Source organism: Trichosurus vulpecula, chromosome 6, assembly GCF_011100635.1.
Source record: "Trichosurus vulpecula isolate mTriVul1 chromosome 6, mTriVul1.pri, whole genome shotgun sequence".
NCBI lineage: Eukaryota > Metazoa > Chordata > Mammalia > Diprotodontia > Phalangeridae > Trichosurus > Trichosurus vulpecula.
This window is the reverse complement of record NC_050578.1, coordinates 200438601-200457778: the sequence shown is the minus strand read 5'-3', so window position 1 is coordinate 200457778 and position 19178 is coordinate 200438601. Positions and strand designations below refer to the sequence as shown.

General features: G+C 42.0%; 1 protein-coding gene across 1 annotated transcript; it reads left to right on the top strand.

Moving 5' to 3' along the window:
* Positions 1-16493: 16493 nt before the first annotated feature.
* DRD5 (dopamine receptor D5) lies at positions 16494-18046 on the top strand. The gene has a single exon (XM_036764716.1). The coding sequence runs from the start codon at positions 16494-16496 to the stop codon at positions 17928-17930; it is 1437 nt and encodes a 478-aa protein (XP_036620611.1). The 3' UTR covers positions 17931-18046.
* Positions 18047-19178: the final 1132 nt, after the last annotated feature.

Sequence of the window (19178 nt, the reverse complement as noted above, 5' to 3'; positions counted from 1 at the left end):
AGATGCCAAGATCATCCACTGCATCCTGGGCCATGGCCAGTTTTTTTAAATTTTTGTCCCACCATTGGACTTTGATGACTTGGGAAGAGACAGTGAAGCTGATGATTTTGTGCAACCTTGCCTCACTTAAATCCAATTCATGAATGAGTCAAGACATACTCCATGATGCCATTGGTCCTCTTGGAAAATGAAGGACCACTACCACCCCCACCTCTACCACCACCACCACCACCACCACCACCAGCAGCATTTTATCCACTGAATAGGCTGAAGTCATTCTTAATCAATATTGAAAGCTCAGAAATATTGGCTGGGGTGGTGCATAATGTCCATCACTTGCTGATACATACATACAACTTCTCTGGAACAGACGGATAGACAAATAAAGCATTTGTTAAGCACTTATATGTACCAAGAACAATGCTAATCACCAGGAATGCAATATGGGGTGTCTCAAAAGTCCTAAGCTATTAAAACTGAAGACTGAACTAAGACTTTTGGGATACCCGTGCAAGCGAAAAAGACTGTTCTTCCCTTTAAAGAACTTATATTCTAGTGGGTGAAGACAACAGACAAAAAGAAGCTTGAGTGGGGGCTGAAGAAGGTAAAGAGGGCAAGGCTGCTAGGGAGGAGGTGGAAAATTCCAGATTCTAGAATGGAGCCAGGAGTGGTGAGCAAGAATAGCCTGGGGACCTTTTGAAATGGTACTCCTGGCTAGGGATTCACCAGTCAGAGGAACATAGTGGTAGAGATATCCCTAGGGTGAGAAGACTGATAGTGAGGAGGTGGAAAACTCCAGGGAAACTCCAAATACATAATAACATAGCCCAAAGGCTGATATTCCCTTTTCAATACCCAGAGGCTTAGAGCCTGCATGGGTTACAGAGATACATGGTTCTGGTATTCTTCATAAAATAAAGATAATACAACTTCCATGTGGGATCCAGAGTTGAGCATACGTCTTCATTCTTCCCTGTCACTGCTGCGCTGAGTCATATGAGCCTAAAAGGAAAGGACCTGGGAAAAGTTGGTGGGTTAGGGTTTTATTTCTTAGGGGTCTGAAGCAGCTCCTATACCCAACCTCCTCCCCATTTCACAGTTTTGCTCAGGTGGATGTCTATTTCTGGCAAAATAGCTCCAGAATCCTACTTTGGAGACATACAGCACCCATATTTCCTTTTCATCCACAACCAGCCAAATACTGGTTATATTCTTAGGGTATAATGTTTTGGTGCTGTTACTGAAGCAGCCTGGGCCACTGAGCTCAAACGTCCTTGGCCCTCTGAGAGGTCTGACTCTGAAAATGATCTCAGAGATTAGCAGGCCCAGCTTGAGCCTCTTTGGTGAGATTGATTAACTGTGGGACTAACTGTACTTGGGTCTTGATGAGCCAGACCTGAGAAGATTAGTAGGGGCCTTATGGGGTCATTTTTGGTGTTTTTTGTGTCAACAAACTCTGCTTCCAGCTCTTGGATGGATCAGAACAGTTCCGATTAGCTGGGGGACTGTTCCTATGTTAGCTGGACTTGGAGTCCATCAAGAAGAGCTGAATTCAAATTCAGACACTGATTAGCTATGTAACCATTTTCACCTTCAGTTTCTTGATCTGTAAAGTGGGAATAATAGTAGCACCTCCCTCCTGGGGTGGTTATGCAGATCAAATGAGATAACATCCATAAAGTACTGCGTAAACCTTAAATCACTGCATCAATGCAGCTACAGATGGTGCAGTACCGAGTTACTGCGGACAGTTCTCTGATTACCTGGGGCACTTCAGAGCAATTCCTATGCTCAGCACCTGGCCCTTTGATTGCGGTTCTGTAGTAGTCTTTCCAACATTAACATAAAGCTGAAAAAAATAAATTACCCCTGTTGGGAGGTAATTAGGAGGGTCACACACACTTTGTACTTTCAATGTCCCCAGATTGACTGTCTTCGTCCTGGTAAATGTTTGAGAACTGTGGACTAGGTTGTTGGGTGTTCAATATATGTATTCAAATGTGCACACACATGCGAGCTCTCTCTGTCTTTCTGTTTCGGTCTCTCTGTCTCTGTCACTGTCTCTGTCTCTCTGTCTCTGTCTCTCTCTGTCTCTGTCTCTCTCTGTGTCTCTCTGTCTCTGTCTATGTCTCTGTCTCTCTCTCTCTCTCTCTGTCTCCCTCTCCCCCATATATACTCCATATTTTTACATTTTAGGTATAATACAATATATAATATATATTTATATAAATTATATACACACACATACATACATATATGTATATATAAATATATCACATACTATATATGCTCCATATTTTTATATTTTAGATATAATGTAATATACAACATAATGTATTTTATGTAAATTATATATATATGCACATACATACATATACATGCATAGATTTACCCCACACTATATAGACTCCATATTTTTATTTTAAATATAATGTAACATAATATAATGTATTATATATTTTATATAAATTATGTATACACATATACATATATATAAATATGCCACACTATATATACTCCATATTTTTTATTTTAGATATAATGTAACATATAATATAATGTATTATATATTTTGTATAAATTATGTATATGCATATACATACATATATGTATATATAAATATACCACACCATACATACTCTGTATTTTTTATTTTAGATATAATGTAACATATAATATATCATATATTTTATATAAATTATATGTACACATATACATTCGTATACGTATATATAAATGTACCCCACACATGCACTCACTCACCCTGCCCCCAAAGTCAGGTCCCTTGAAGCTCTCTATTAATCATCTGCATTTCTCAGCAACATTGCCCTACCATTCCTGCTCTCCTACATCATATCCTATCTAGGTCTCACAGGCTTCTTTTCAAGTAAACAGAGTCCTTACAAAATATTCATGACACCAAGGAGTGAAGTCCCAGCAGCCTGGTGCACTGCTGTTCTGGGTCCTGGGACTAGTTGGAGTGAATTGCCTTTTTCTGCTTCTGGCCTTGGCTGCTGTCCCTTTTTTGGTGCTGCCTTCACTGCCTTTAGTTTTAGAGTCCCTCTACTGATGCTGTCACTGACTTTGTAGCTCTTAGCTTGGTCTCTCTCAGTACAAGTCTTGGATCAGGCACTGCTGTCTGCCCATCTTTCAGCCACAGTCCCTGTCCACTCACTACATGCAGCTCGTGGCTTCCCTCCTCTCCGCTATTTCCTGGAAGTCTGTCGATGTTTTGTGACTTCTTCGCAGATGGCTCTACTCTCCTTTGGGAGCCCATGCTTCTCTCAAGTGTATGCAACCCCCAGTTTGAAGCATTATGTGAAACTGAGTCCTATTCCTAACACTCACATGCCCTCCTGCCTCCCTGCTCCATCACTAACAGAAGGGAAAGAAGAGGAGGAATAATTCAGTCATGTGCTGCCAATTCATCTGCATAAGTGTCTCATTTTCTCCATTATATTATTGGCTGATTTTAGTGAAGGGATTACATACATATCGTCTCATATATGCATCCCTAGTACTCACCATAATGATTTGCACATTGTGGGCACATGAAAAATTGACAAATTGAAATTTTTGGAGTTTATAGTAGACTCATGAGCTAGTCTTACATAATATCTCCCCTACTAACCTATCACGTGTTACCACAATGAGTAAGGGAGGGCAAGTGTTCTTTAGAGTAGGGCTTCTTAAACTTTTCCCACTTGTGGTGACCCCTTTTTGAGTTTCAGCAGTATTAGTTGGGGTTGTATAGCCTGAGGGCATGCACAGTGCAAAGTGTGCATGCTTCGTGTTTAGAACCAAGGCTGCAGTGAAGTTGTGTGATTCAACACGGCCAAGTGTGGCCAGAAACACCTTGGACTCATTACTTGTTTGGTTTTGAATAAATTTTTGGTCATTGCGTGTTAAAAACCTTTTACTATTGCCAAATTTTTTGCAACCCCATATGGAGTCAGGACCCACAGTTTAAGAAGCGCTGTTCTAGGGTATGTAGGCATCAGCTGTAGCCAATAACCCTGAGGAGGGGACCAGCTTTGTTTTCTCATGGAGACTTACGGCCAGCTTATAAAAGCAAAGCTAGCCTAGGCTTCTGGGCCTGCATTACTAAGCTGGCCTTTACACGGTAGAACTGACCATTGCGGGAGAATACCATATGAGGTCTCTGTAAAACTTTGGCAGCTGGGCTACCTGGCTTGGTTTTCTCATGTTTCTATGTGTGTGTTGCACATTGTATATGTCCCTGGGGATTGTACAGAAAACTGTTAGATATCTTACAGTACAGCATGTAACAAAAGAGCTTGGGCAACAATCTTGCCATATCACAAGTTAACAACAGTGAGTGTGCCCTTGACCACGCTTGCTCAAACCCTTCCCCATTCTCTTGGGTGTGGCTGCACCAGAAGTTTTGGGACACTCACGCAGGCACCAGCTGCTGCTTTCCTATCCCACAGCTCATTTGCTCTGCCTTTTTGATTGTGACATCAAAATGATGAAATTCCACTGTTGGGGTGTAATGTTCTCTGAGGTTACTTCCCTGTGTGAAGCAGGATAGCTAAAAAGCCAGCTGCCTGACCTGTCAGATGTCATGCAAATAGTCCTTAACTAAATTGTCTTGTCAATCAGATGTCAGCACCTAATATAACCTTGACCCTCCTAGGTTCTCTGGTAGGACAAATGGTTGGAACAGAAGTCCCAGCTTAGGAACGAGACAGAATTGTTGTTCCTGGGGCCATATTAAAGGCTCAGTGATGAAGCCCGGGAGCTGCTAACATCTTTTCCAGGCTGTCTTCCAGAGTGTAACGAAATGGAACTAGGAAGTAAACCCTGGACTGAGGTCTAATGGGCTAGGAATGGGAGAGATCAGGATAGGATGGGAAACCAGGGCACGTTATTACTTGGGGATGAGCAGGCTGGGTGGATCAGGCTACCTGCCTCATAGACTAGTGAGCTTGAAAGCAGAAGACCTCCTTTTGTCTCAATTCTGACTCTTAGGAGCTATGTGAAGATAGAAAGGTCCCTCTTTGTGCCTTAGTTTCCTCACTTATGAAATGGAGATGATAATAATTGACAGTGCTTTCCTTACGAAGTTATTGTGAGAAGTGTTCTATAAAAACTATTGTGATCTATTGTTCTATTCTAAAATAGATGGAAATCTATTGTTCTGCTGTGATGAAAGTGTTCTATACAATAAGCTAATATAGAAATGTCAATTGGTTAAAAAATTTTATCTTTTTTTAAACACCATCTACATTTCCCAATATATCCCTCTGCCTCCTCCTCCCAGAGGTTCATCCCTTATAATAAAGAACAAAAAAGAAAGGGGGAAAAAGTTCAACAAAACTATCTAACACCTCAGGCAAGTCTGAGATTATAAGCAGTGTTTTATTCTGTTAGTGCACAACCGCTGCAAAGTTGAGAGGGAGCTGAACTTTCATAGCTTTTCTTTGGTCATAGTAATTAATTACGCAGCCTTCAGTTTCACTTTGGCATTATTCTGTTCATTTACCTCATCACTATACACACATATTTATATATATGTGTGTGTATATTTACAGATGTATATACACCTGTATTTACGTACACATATATGTACATATGTGTGTCTGTCTGTCTCTCTCTCTCTCTATCTATCTAGTGTATAGTTTTCCTGGTTCTGCTTACTTCACTTTGCACCAGTTCATTGAAGTCTTCTCATGCTTCTCAGTCTTCATCATCATTATTTTTCACTATGAAATAATATTGTATTACATTCACATACACAACTTGTTTAGCCATTCTCCAATTGATGTCTCTTCTGTTTTAATTTTGCTGCAGAAATGTGAATTGATGCTGTTGTTATTAGTCCAAAAAGCTAGATTTGCTGGTTAACTCCAGATATCGGGAGAGTAACGAACAACCAAGTCCTCTGTGGTCACTGCCAGATATCCATGAAGGAAACAGCTCCAAAATGGTGTGAGTTCAGGAGAAATAGGTCCAAAGCTGGGGGATGTACCCTGAGCAAGATCAGAAAGACACTAGGGAATGGCAAGTTCAAGATTTTAGTAACTGATGGTTCGTCTCACAGGTCTTTAGTCAACATACTTGCTGGCCACATCCCCTCCTCACTTGGCTTTGAGGCAATGCAACTCTTCTCCCTGATACTCCCCTCCCCTCCCCAAACCTGTTCCCCAAGCAATATCCTATGGTGGCAACAAGGAATCCAGACTCCCCTGGGAACAAGGGCTGCAGGGCCTTTCACAGGCTAAGAAAAGATACCAGTGCAAGCATCGGGTCTCGAGCACTTCCTCTGCCTCAGCCACAGTCTCCTTATCTGTAAAATAAGGTAATTGTGCTGAATGATACCCAAGAGCATTCCCAGCCTTTATATTCTGTGGTTTTAAGAGAGAGCAAGGCCTTGTGGGAATAAGGTATTATTGGGTAGATAGCTGTGGAGGGTGGGGGTTGGGGCAGGGTGTTAGAGGGTGGAGGAAATATTGAAAGGATGGCTTTATTGGAAGGCAGGTGCCCATGTGGTATGATTTCAGAAACAGGTCATCATGTACTTGTTTGTACTTCCCTCCTTACCTCAAATATCTCCCCAGCCTGCTGTTCAAGTCCATGATCAAAGATAAGGCATAAAATTAAAATAACGAAGAGCGAGGCCCCATAGTAACCAGGGTTAGGCAATGTAGGCAACTACCTGTGAAACACCACAAAGACCATTTTCCAATACTACTCTTTTCAATTTCATTTTTCAATATTATATTTAAAACACATATTTTAAATACCTAGACGGTGAGTTCTATGATAGACTTTGTCTTATTTAAATCTGCTGTCAGGGGACTTGGATTCAAATCCTGTCTCTTATCTAGTTGGCTTTGGTACAGTTATTCTATCTTTAAGAGCTTTAATTTCTTCACCAATGACTTAAGGAAAAGTGTGGTGGTGGTTGCTAGAGCGCTGGCTTTGGAGTCAGAAAGCTCTGAGCTCAAATCCTCACTTAGGTGCTCAGCTGGGGGTTACTAGGCAAGTTACCTGAGTTCTCTGAATCTTAGTTCCTTCATCTGCAAAATGCAGATAATAATAGCACCTACCTCACGGGGTCGTTTTAAGGATCAAATGAGGTAATTCGTGTAGAGAGCAATTTAAAGCCCTGTATACCTGTGAGCCGGGTAGAAGAGGACAGTGAGGAAGAGGTGGTGTAGACAAGGTATTGCCTCACAGGCCACCTTCTTCCCTGGGAGTGGAAATCAATGGTCACTGGTCCAGACAATTAGGGAGGAACACAATGGGGTTGGAGAAGTACTGTCCAAGGGGGTGTATTATTCTGGTTACTATCAAAGGAAGTCAGATAGTGCAACCTGGGGCCAGAATTTAATACTTGTGTACAAATACATTGGGATTGATGAGCTGCAATAGAATAAAGTGAGCAAAACTAGAAAAAATAATTTATGCTGTAACATCGGCATTAGAGAAATGAACAATTTTGAGAGCTCTCATAAGCTGATGAAGGATAGAGTGAGTAGAATCGGCAGAACATTTATACAACAACAACCCTGTAAAGAAAAGTAATTTTGAAAGCTGTAAGAATGCTGGTCAACTGAATGACCTTGAATGACTCCAGATGACTAATAATGATACATGCTATCTACATTCTGACTGAGAAGTGATAGATTTAGGGTGTAGAATTTCATACATATATATATGTTCAATGATATATATGTATATATGTATGCACATATAGTCAATATACGTACATATTATGTGTATGTATAGTCAAAGACATATATGTACATACATATGTATATATAGTCAATATTTGTATATATTGTGTGCATATATAGTCATACATAGATATATATTATGTATATATAGTAAATGATACGTATGTATATATGTATGGATTTCTAGTCAATATATGTATATATTGTGTATATATAATCAATATATGTATTTCTTGTGTGTATAGTCAAAGACATATGTATGTACATATATATGCATATATATATAGTCAATACATAGGTATATATTATGTACATATAGTCAATGATATATGTATATATGGTCTATATGTAATGTGTATAGTCAATATGTATTATCTATAATATTATTACATATTATATATAATAATATAATAATTGTTAATATATTATTAATATTTTCTATATAGTCAATATATGTATATATTGTGTATGGTCAGTGATATATGCATATATGTACATAGATAGTCAATATATAGGCATATATTGTGTGTATATATAGCCAATGATATATATGTATATATGGTCAATATATGTATATATTGTGTGTATATACAGCCAATGATATGTGTACATATGTGTATGTATATGGTCAACATATAAGTACATATTGTGTATGGTCAATGATATATGTATATATGATCAATATATGTGTATAGTGTGTGTATGTACACACACAGAGTCATTGAAGAAATTTGTTTTACTTGAACATGCATATTTGTTGCAAGAATTTTATTTTTCTTTTCCCTTTTTTTCTCAATGGAATAAAAATGGAAAGGAAAGAAAATAAACATGTCTAAAAATAATTAAAAATAGAGAGCTGTGGGGCTGATATGCTATAGCTTGGAATGATGAGGCCACTGTATTTTTAGTTTTTAATGTAAAAATAAAACATCATTAAAACAAACAAAAGGAATTGAATGTATGCTCAGTAAGTTCTCAAGTGGCACTAAGATCAGTGGCCATGGAAGATGGGAATTGAATCTAGAGTGACTTTGATAAATTAAAGGGTCATGACAAAATTTCAGCTCTAATATTGGTCATCCTGCCGGAAGTCTCTTCCCTCTCCATGTGTTCTCCACGCAGATGGCAAACTGATCTTATTAAAGCACATGTCACTCACATGCTCAAAAAGCTTTAGTGGCTCCCTATCATCTCTAGGACAAAATGCAGGGTCTCCTGTTTGGCATTTAAAGCCCTTTGCAGTGTGGTTCCCACCTATCACTGGATTGATCTCACATTCTTCTTTATGCAATCCTTGTTCTAGTCTGACTGATCTACTTGCTGTCATCTCTACGTGACCTCCTGTCTCCAGCCTCTGAATCTTTCTACTCCCCTTGTCTGTAATGTCCTTTGTATTCCCTGTGTCTGGAATGCCCAACTCACCTCTTGGGATACTTAGCTAGCTCCCGTGGATATTCAGTTCCATTCAGCACCGTTGCTAATTTCTACATAATATCTTTCCTGAGCCCGCCCCCAGTTACCTTGTATTCACCTTGCTTGTGTTTTGTAATTATCTGTATTCATGTTGTCTCTCTCCTCTTCCCTCTTGCTCCCTTGAAGATAGAGGCTCATTTCTTTTTGTCACTATATTCCCCAGCATTTAGCAGAACAGGCAATTAATAATTGCTGGTTAAACGGAATTGAACTTCTTACACCTGGACTTCTCTCTTAAAGTTCTGATAGTTCCCATTTCTTGCCTTTTGTCTTTTATTTATTTCCTACCACACCCAGAGCTCTCTAAAATCCCTTGGGATATCAAAGTGTTTTGATCTTTGATGCCTCTTTAAAATGTTAAGCCCCATTAATTTTTATGTGTACATGAGGCTCAAGAAAATGCCCTGTGTATTATCCCATCCCAGTAATCATTCCTTTCTCTTAAATCATCTAGAATTTATTGAACTAAATAGTTCAGTTCTGGATGCCACATATTAGAAGGGACACAGACAGGTAAGCACAGGTCCAGAGGAGGCTGACCAGGATGGTTAAGATTCTTCAAACCATCACAGAATAGTAGAGCTTAAAAATAGTATTAAAACCATAAAGGACCTTAGCGAATACAGAACATCAGAGTTGGAAGGCACCTTAGAATATCAAACATAGACTGTTAGAGCTCCTGGAAACCATCTAATTATAGACCAGAGACCAGGTAGGGACCTAAGTGGCCATTTAGTCTAACCTATTCATTTTTTTGGAGGAGGGATTAAGTAATGTGCCCAGGGTCACACAGGTAATGTCAAGTGTCTGAGGCCAGATTTAAAGTCAGGTCCTTCTGACTCCAGGGCCAGTGCTTTATCGACTTAGACATCTAGCTGCCCCCTAACCTATTCATTTTACATATGAGGAAACTGAAGCCCAGGGAAGTCGAGTGACTTGCCCAAAGTCACATAGGGTGTAAACATGAGAGGTGGGATCTGAATCCAGGTCTTCTAAGAGCCAGTGTTTTTCCTGCTCTCCCATGCTGCCTCAAAGCACTCTTATTTTATTTGTAAGGAAACCGAGGCCCAGGGAAAGGGAGTTTGCACAGCTAGTCGGTGGGAGAGTGAGGATTAGAACCCAGATTTCTCAAGCTCTACTTCAGGGTCTTTTTCATTATGGAACACATCCTCTGGACTCATTCTTCCAGATTCCCCTGATACTGACCGGTTGGATCCATAGAGGGTGGCTGATCACTCCTCCCCTCTGGGTTCTAGAGGGGAACTCTGAGAGTTTCTGATATTGTTCACGAGCCCCCACTGGGTAAGCTCTCCGAATATAGATCAAACAGTTGATATCAATTAAGCTTTACAAAAAGAGAATTTATGGAGAAGGCAGAGCAATAACAAAAATAACAAAACATTCCTTACCCTCCCAGATAGGAAGTTCATTCTCCCCTCTACATATAGCTGGCCCCGGGGAGAGGAGACTCAAACTTAAACCACAAAGTTAATGAGGCACACTTGTAGGAAATACGTGGGGCCAAGGGAGTACCTTGTGACTAATGGCTCTGAGAGTCCTTTTCTCTTTTCATAGAATCTCCACTAAATTCACTTCGGGACATGGTATAACAGGGAATAAGATGCCAGGAGGAGAATATTGCTCGTATTATGTATAACCCACCAAGGAATGCAAATATGAGCCTACCCTAAGGCTTGGGCCCCCAATGACCAGTTTACAGCTCTATAGTACCTGAGCTTATTACTCAATGGTCAGCAGTCAACAAGCACTTATTAAGTGCCTACTATGTGTTAGGCATCAAGGTAAGTGCTGAGGATACAAAGAAAGGCAAGAGATGGCCCCTGCTCTCGGGGCGCTCACACTCTTACAATAAGCTGGCAATCTAATGAATGCCTGTTGACTGACTTGTCTGTGTACATTTTGCCCAGATTACTGGGATCCCTTTTTACATTTTTTCTGTAGACCCTGTAGTCCTCCATGGTTACTTGAACTGAGCTTTGCACAGAGAAAGTACATGATTTATTGGCCAAGGAAATTTTAAATACCTGAGAGTGTTAGGTAAGTTTAAAATCTGAAGCAGAATGATGTCAGGCCTAACATTGCAAGCAATATGAGATTGTGAAATGTTGTCTGTTTGGTTTGCCATGGTCTAATTGCAGCTACATAAAAGCGACAAATGACAGGAAAGTGGGAACACCAGTTTCACCACTTCTAGGGCAACAGGATGACCTTGAGCTAATTGGGCCAACTGATGGTTTTGGTGTTAGTTCACCTTATTCTTGACCATATAGTTGTGCTGGAAGTGTTAAAACAAATGCCATCTTCCACTAGTCTCTTAAGTCAAACACAGGCACACTGACAGCAGCATTAATATAAGCGTAATCTCTGACTGTGAAGGGTAGTTTTGTAAAAAGGCTAACTCTCTTATTTTCCCTATCTACAAAATAAGAGGGTTGGACTACTACGGCTTCTTCTAGCTCTAGATGCATGATTCGGTATTTGATGCTCATATTTATTCTCTGATGCCCTTTATTTATAGTTGAAGAAATTAAGGTGTAGATGAAGGACTTTCCCAAGGTTATACTGCTAGTTAGTAGTCAAGGCGAGGTTGCCGCTGACCAAGGTTGCTTTTCTATACCAGGCAGTCTCTGGGCAATTTCTGATAGCACGTCTTCAGGGAGCAGGAGTTGTGTACATCTTTCTCTTTTCTTCTGTGAAAAGATGAGTAACATGTTTGAATCCTTCAGGTTTAGTTGCAAGTAAAAATTATGGTTGGAGACTGGAAAAGAACATCTTAAAATCAGGGCTGGGCAGGAAACTGCCAACAAATTCTAATAGAATCCTGAAATTTGAATAGACAGGTGATTAAATAAAACCAAGTTCACAGTCTACGCTTTTGTGTTAATAGAAAGTATTTTGTTGTTGAGTCATTTCAGTGATGTCTGACTTTTTGTGCCACCATTTTGGGTTTTCTTGGCAAAGATACTGGAGTGCTTTGCCATTTCCTTCTCCAGCTCATCTTACAGAGGAGTAAACTGAGGCAAGCAGGGTTAAGTGACTTGCTTGAGGTTACACAGCTAGTAAGTATCTGAGGCTGGATTTGAACTCAGATCTTCCTGACCTACCTGATTCTATCCATTGTACCACTTAGCTGCACATAGAAAGTATAGTGTTCAGAAAAAGGGCATTAATAGTTCTGTTATGTTCTATATCTCTCAGACTTGATCCAGAATAGTGCTTAGTTCTTGGTACTACTTTAGAGAGAGATTTTTTCCTTTATAGTATTTTATTTTTTCCCAATTACATGTAAAGATTGTTTTCAACATTCGTTTTTATAAAATTTTGAGTTCCAAATTTTTCTTCCCCCTTTTCCAAGAGAGCAAGCAATCTTATATTGGTTATACATGTACAATTGTGTTAAACGTATTTCCACATTAGTCATGTTGTGAAAGAAGAATCAGCACAAAAGGGAAAAACCAAGAGAAAGAAAAAACAAAAAAGAAAAAAAGATGAAAATAGTATGCCACAATCTGTATTCTGACTCTATAGTTCTTTCTCTGGATGTGGTTAGCATTTTCCATCACTAGTCTTTTCGAATTGTCTTGGATCACTATATCGCTGAGAAGAGCTAAGTCAGTCATAGTTAATCATCACACAGTGTTGCTGTTGCTGTGTACAATGTTCTCCTGGTTCTGCTTACTTCACTCAGCATCTGCTCATGTCTTTCCAGGTTTTTCTGAAATCTAACTGCTTATCATTTCTTATAGTACAATAGTATTCCATTACATTCATATACCACAACTTGTTCAGCCATTTCCTTATTGATGGGTATCCCATCAATTTCCAATTCTTTGCCACCACAAAAAGAGCTGCTATAAATATTTTTGTGCCTGTGGATCCTTTTACCTTTTTTATCATCTCTTTGGGATACAGACCTAGTAGTGGTATTGCTGGATCAGAGGGTATACACAGTTTTATAGTCCTTTGGACATAGTTCCAAACTGCTAGAGAGGGATTTTGACAGTGGGTCCAGGGGTTTGACAGGGATTTAGAGTGGGTCCAGAGGTGGATGAATAGGTCTATAAAGTTGAAAGAAGAGGATATTCAGTCTGAAGAAGACTAAGGGGTTGAGATGGGAGAGAGGGGATGATATAATGATCTTGAGTTATGTTAAGGGCTGTTATATGGAAAAAGGATTAGACTTTATTTTTTGCCTGATTCGAAAGACATAGGGTGATTTCAGTATAATAAAAAAGTTCTGTAACAATAAGAGCTGTCCAATCAAAGAATTAGGCAGCTAGGTAGTGCAGTAGATAGAGTGCTGGGCCTGAAGTCAAGAAAACTCATCTTCCTGAGTTCAAATCTGGCCTCAGACACTTACTAGCTGTGTGATCCTAGGAAAGTCACTTAACCCTGTTTGCCTCAGTTTTCTCATCTGTAAAATGAGCTAGAGAAGGAAATGGCAAGCCACTCTACCATCTTTGCCAAGAAAATTCCATGAAGAGTGAGAAACAACTGAAAAATGACTAAATAATAACAATTAAAGAATGGATTGCTTCAAGATAGTGAGCTTCCTATCATGGGAGGGATAGAAAGCTGGATCAGAACCTGTCAGGAATGCCTTAGATAGACCTTCTATTTTAGATGAAGGTCAGATTAGGTAATCTCTGAGATCCCTTACAATTCTCTGGTTCTATGAGTGTATGAAATGTTTTTAAAATGGCAAAATAAGTGGTTACCTCACCAAAAAACCCGATAAAACCCTAAAACATATCCATGCATTGCTACCATGACCCTATAAACCAAACCAAACCAAACCAAACCAAAACAAAAACTCCTAGTTATAATTTACTTGGGGCTAATTCTAAATAGGGATGGGTAAGACTTGGGAAGGGGACGGTATTGTCCATGCATAGTTAAGTGGCAGTGGACAGTTAAAAGTGCTAGACCTGGGACCCACAAGACCAGAGTTCAAATTCAGCCTTAAACATTTATTAGCTGATGTGTGATTCTGGGCAACTCACTTTAACTTGTATCTGCATCAGTTTCCTCATCTGTGAAGTAGGAATGATAATAGTTTCTCCCTCCCAGGGAGGGAGAAACAAAATGAGATAATATTAGTAAAATGCTTTCTAAAGGGCTGTCTATAATCCTAGTTATGGTTGTTATTGTCTTCGTTGTTATGGCAGTCTAGTAAGGAAGAAAGAACTTGTGCCCAGATTGACATGGGCTAGCTCTCTCTCTCTGTCTCTCTGTCTCTGTCTGTCTCTCTGTCTCTGTCTCTCTGTGTGTCTCTCTCTCTCTCTCTCTCTCTCTTTCTGTCTGTCTCTGTCTCTCTCTCTCTCCCTCTCTCTGTCTCTCTCTTCTCCCCTTCCCTCCTGCTCCAGTCCCTATTTTATTATATTACTTTGGCTCTCTACTTTGTACCCATTAAATTATACTTGTTATACTTATCTTGTCTTCCCTGTTAAGCTCCTTGAAGGCAGGGGCTGGGTCATTTTTCAATTTTGCCCCACTCCCATCCCCACTCCAGTAACCTAGCACAAGGACATACATAAAAAATCTTAATAAATACTTGTTTAGTTTACGCTTCAAGCTTTCAGGGAAGTGATTCTGTTCCATCTCTGCTCCCCATTCCCCTCCTTTTCCTATGTTAACACATCTAAGAATTCTAATTTCATAGAAGAAATAATTAGCCCTAGATTTTATGCTGAATTGGACCTTGCATAACTCACTTAAATAAAATAATTATTTTAAGAAATATGCTTGGTCCTAGGAGTAGAAGGAGGGCTACCTGGGAAACCTTCCCTTATCAGATACTTGCTGGTGGCAGTGATCCTCTCTCCCAGGATAATAATAACAGTTCACACGTATAAGATTCTCACAGAAAGCCTGTAAGGTAGATAATGCAATTATTTATACCCCCATTTTACAGGTGAGAAAATTGAAACTTTAAGAGGTGAAGAAACTTCCCCAAGATTTCATGGCTAACAAGTTGCAATCCAAGTGTTCCCACCCCTAAAGTCAAGGTTTTCCGCTATCTCACGGTGCACCTCTACGTAGTATACACCTTTCATCACACCTGATTTCTTGCCTTAAAAAAAAAAACCCTAACTACTGTCACATCAAGCTCGGGAGCTTCCACGTGGCTCCAGGAGAGCGGTGGGAGAGTGCTCAGTTCTGTAATTAAGAAGCCAAGAGAGGGGAGGCAGGGGGCAACGGGGCAGGGAATTTGTCCCCGGGCCTGCTCCCGGGCACGACTTGGCATGTGTTTCTGTGGTTTGGCTTTTGGACATCTCCCAGACCTTAAAAGTCCTCACCTTTAGCCATAAACTGCTGACTTAAGATTCGTAGCTGATGTGAGGACACTCAAGAGGATAGAAGGCGGGAGACCAGATAGAAATAGGTAATATCTAGGGCGGGAGGAGCAGGGAGAGGGAGAGGAGAGAAAAGGGGAGAGCTGAGGCTCAGGGGAGGTGGGGGGGAGGGACGGAGGGAATAGGGGAAGGAGGGAAGAAAGGAGGGAAGGAGGGAGGGAGGGAAAGAGGGAAGGAGGCAGGCAGGCAGGAGAGCGTTATTCCCAGGCAAGGCGGGCTAGAGGTGTTTCTTCATTTTCTTCCTTCTTCACTTCCGATCCCAGACACAGCGGTAGCGGCAGCTATAAGGAGCCCCGCGTCTCGGGGCTGCGGCGGGAGAGAGAGCTGGGGAAGTCAGCAGTCCTTACGTCCGGGCGCTGGGGCAGGTGACAGCGCCAACGGCCAGGGGCGCCCCGCGGCTGGACCCGAGGTGCGCGCTGCGGCTCACAGAGCCCAGGGCTGGGGGAAGGTAGGAAACAAGTGGAAAGCCGCTTTTCAACCCCGGCAGTGCATGGGGCAGTGACTGGGGACAAGGGGAACAGGGAGACACCCCTCCTCCCCAGCCAACCCACGAGGTTAGCATTTCACCTAACCCTTCCCAAGGTGGCCGGGGCGCTAGGAGCCGAACCGAAGGTACGCTCTGAGCTCCAAGCAGAGGCGGCGGCCACGAAATTGCCGATCCTCGGAGCCTGACTCTTGGCGCCCAGACACCTTCTTTGCTCTGTTCCGGATTCCCGGTGGCCGTGGCAGCTGCTGCGCAGCGTGGAGATTCAGTCCGCGGCTTCGGCACGGAAGCCCCATAGCAGCCGCCGGGCAGCTGCGGGGCTCCCGGCTCCCGGAGGGCACCTGCCCGCGGGGCGCACGAGCCCTGGGGGAGGTGCCGGGAGCCAGTGGGGCCTCGCCAGGGGCATTCGGGTGAAGTGTCTGCCTCCCAGTGCCCGGCGCCCCTGGAGTCACGGCCATGCTTTTACCACCGCGACGGAACCGGACCCTGTACCCGCCGCTGCTGCTCTTGCAGCTGCAGCTGCCCCCGGCAGGAGCCTGGGGCCCGGAAGGCGCAGGCGGGAACAGCCGGGAGATCCTGGGGCCGGCTCAGATAGTCACTGCCAGCCTCCTGTCGCTGCTCATTCTCTGGACCTTGCTGGGGAATGTATTGGTGTGTGTGGCCATCATCCGATACAGACATTTGCGCTCCAAGATGACCAACATCTTCATTGTGTCTTTGGCCATCTCTGACCTCTTCGTGGCCCTCCTAGTCATGCCCTGGAAAGCCGTGGCAGAGGTGGCCGGTTATTGGCCCTTTGGGACTTTCTGCAATATTTGGGTGGCCTTTGACATCATGTGCTCTACTGCCTCCATCCTGAACCTGTGCGTCATCAGCGTGGACCGCTACTGGGCCATCTCCAGCCCCTTCCGCTATGAGCGGAAGATGACCCAGAGGGTGGCCTTGATCATGATCGGTGCAGCCTGGGCCTTGTCCATCCTCATCTCTTTTATCCCTGTGCAACTCAATTGGCATAAAGACCAAGAGATTTTTTCTAGAAACCAGTCCCCTCCATCCACTTTCACCAATGGGACTCCCTGGGGAGAGGAGACAGAGGAGCTCGAGGCTGATGGGGTAGAGAACTGTGACTCGAGTCTCAACAGAACTTATGCCATCTCCTCGTCCCTGATCAGTTTCTACATACCGGTGGCCATCATGATCGTGACCTATACGAGGATTTATCGCATAGCCCAGGTGCAGATCCGGAGGATTTCCTCCTTGGAAAGGGCTGCAGAGCATGCTCAGAGCTGCCGGAGCAACCGAATGGACTACCAGCATCACAACAGCCTCAAGACCTCCATCAAGAAGGAGACCAAAGTCCTAAAGACACTATCTGTGATCATGGGGGTCTTTGTCTGCTGCTGGCTCCCATTCTTCATTCTGAACTGCATGGTTCCTTTCTGTGACAACCCTGGGGACCCCCAAGCTGGCTTCCCCTGTGTGAGTGAGACAACCTTTGACATCTTTGTCTGGTTTGGGTGGGCCAACTCATCCCTCAACCCCATCATCTATGCCTTCAATGCTGACTTTCGGAAAGTATTTGCCAACCTTCTGGGGTGCAGCCACTTCTGTGCTGGAACCCCAGTGGAGACAGTGAACATTAGCAACGAGCTCATCTCTTATAATCAGGACACAGTATTCCACAAAGAGATTGCCACTGCTTATGTCAACATGATCCCTAACGTGGTTGACTCTGTGAGTGGAAATGATGATGGTCCCTTTGACAGGATGTCTCAGATTTCCCAAACTTCCCCACATCATGATCTTGCAACTGATTCAGTGTGCGAGCTGGACTGTGAGGGAGAGATTTCACTGGGCAAAATAACACCCTTCACTCCAAATGGTTTACATTAAACTGCTTAAGGAATTTGCTTCTTGGAATGGTACATTCGCAGAGGTTTACATACACATATAAACCCAAACACCCAAACACATACACACTCCTACACTTGTTGGTCAGGTAACACATGCCTTTTCTGTATTTCTGTCTAGTGTCTGAAGTGCTTAGCAAAACTGTGGAAGTGAAAGGAGGAACTTCAGTCCCACTGTCCTGTTTCTTCTTCATCACCAGGGAGGGTGAAATGTTCATGGACATTAAAACATAATTTTTACAAACTGTTTGTCCAGTGACTTCTGTTTGGATTGGCTTTTAAAACCAGAGACCCAAGGGTGGGGGGGGGGTGAATTTATCTCTGTATCACTGTCTGTTCTAATGTGTTTGTGCAATCCCTATCATGCTGGGTTTCTTTATTGGCAATGGAATCCTTCTTGACTTAAGGACTAATAAATGTAGGTTATATTGATAATGGGGTTATCTTTCATTCATTGACCTGATTTTCAATGTGGGGTCCTTCCTTAGCTGGAATTATAGGAACCAGTCTTTAGAGAGAGTTAAAAAAAACATTTTCCTTGTCAAAAAATATCTTGCTTTTATGTTAGCAGACATTTCTGCCTCCAAGTAGTCCACGGGGATGATGATTGCTTTCAATTTGCCTCTTCATGCTATTTGCATTTTGAGCTGGGGGCTGGGGTGGGTTACAATCTTTATGTTGTGATATATGTCTGTGTTATAGTTCTGAGTCAGTACTGCAAACCAGTGTTATGGTTATTGTAGCAAATGCCCACTTACCAGGCATTGAATTTTCATTTTTATGAATTTTTTCCTTGAAAAGTAGCCATGATGGTGAAGATAAACTGTTTCCTTGGTGTTCTAAACATATGCTGCTGATTTACAAAATTACGCTAAAACACTGCATTAAAAATTAAATATGATTAAATAGTCAATTTCCTTTTTAATCTTAGTGAATATAAGAGTATTGTGGCTTATTTACTAACTGTTCTTCCTAAAAAGCTTGGAAATGGGTATGCTTATATAGTTTTAATAAAGCCCTACTATCTTAATGGAATTTTTCACTTGGAGATTAAGAGAATTCAAGGGCAAAGGGAATGGATGGATGATTTCATTGGTATGGAGAACTCCTGGGTGGGGACATTCTCCTCTTCCTGAGTAGCCTGCCACCTTCAATCCTTAGAGAGTTGCCTAGAGCACTGAGAAGTTAAGTGAGCCACACAGTAAGTATGGGTCAGAGGTAGGATTTGAAC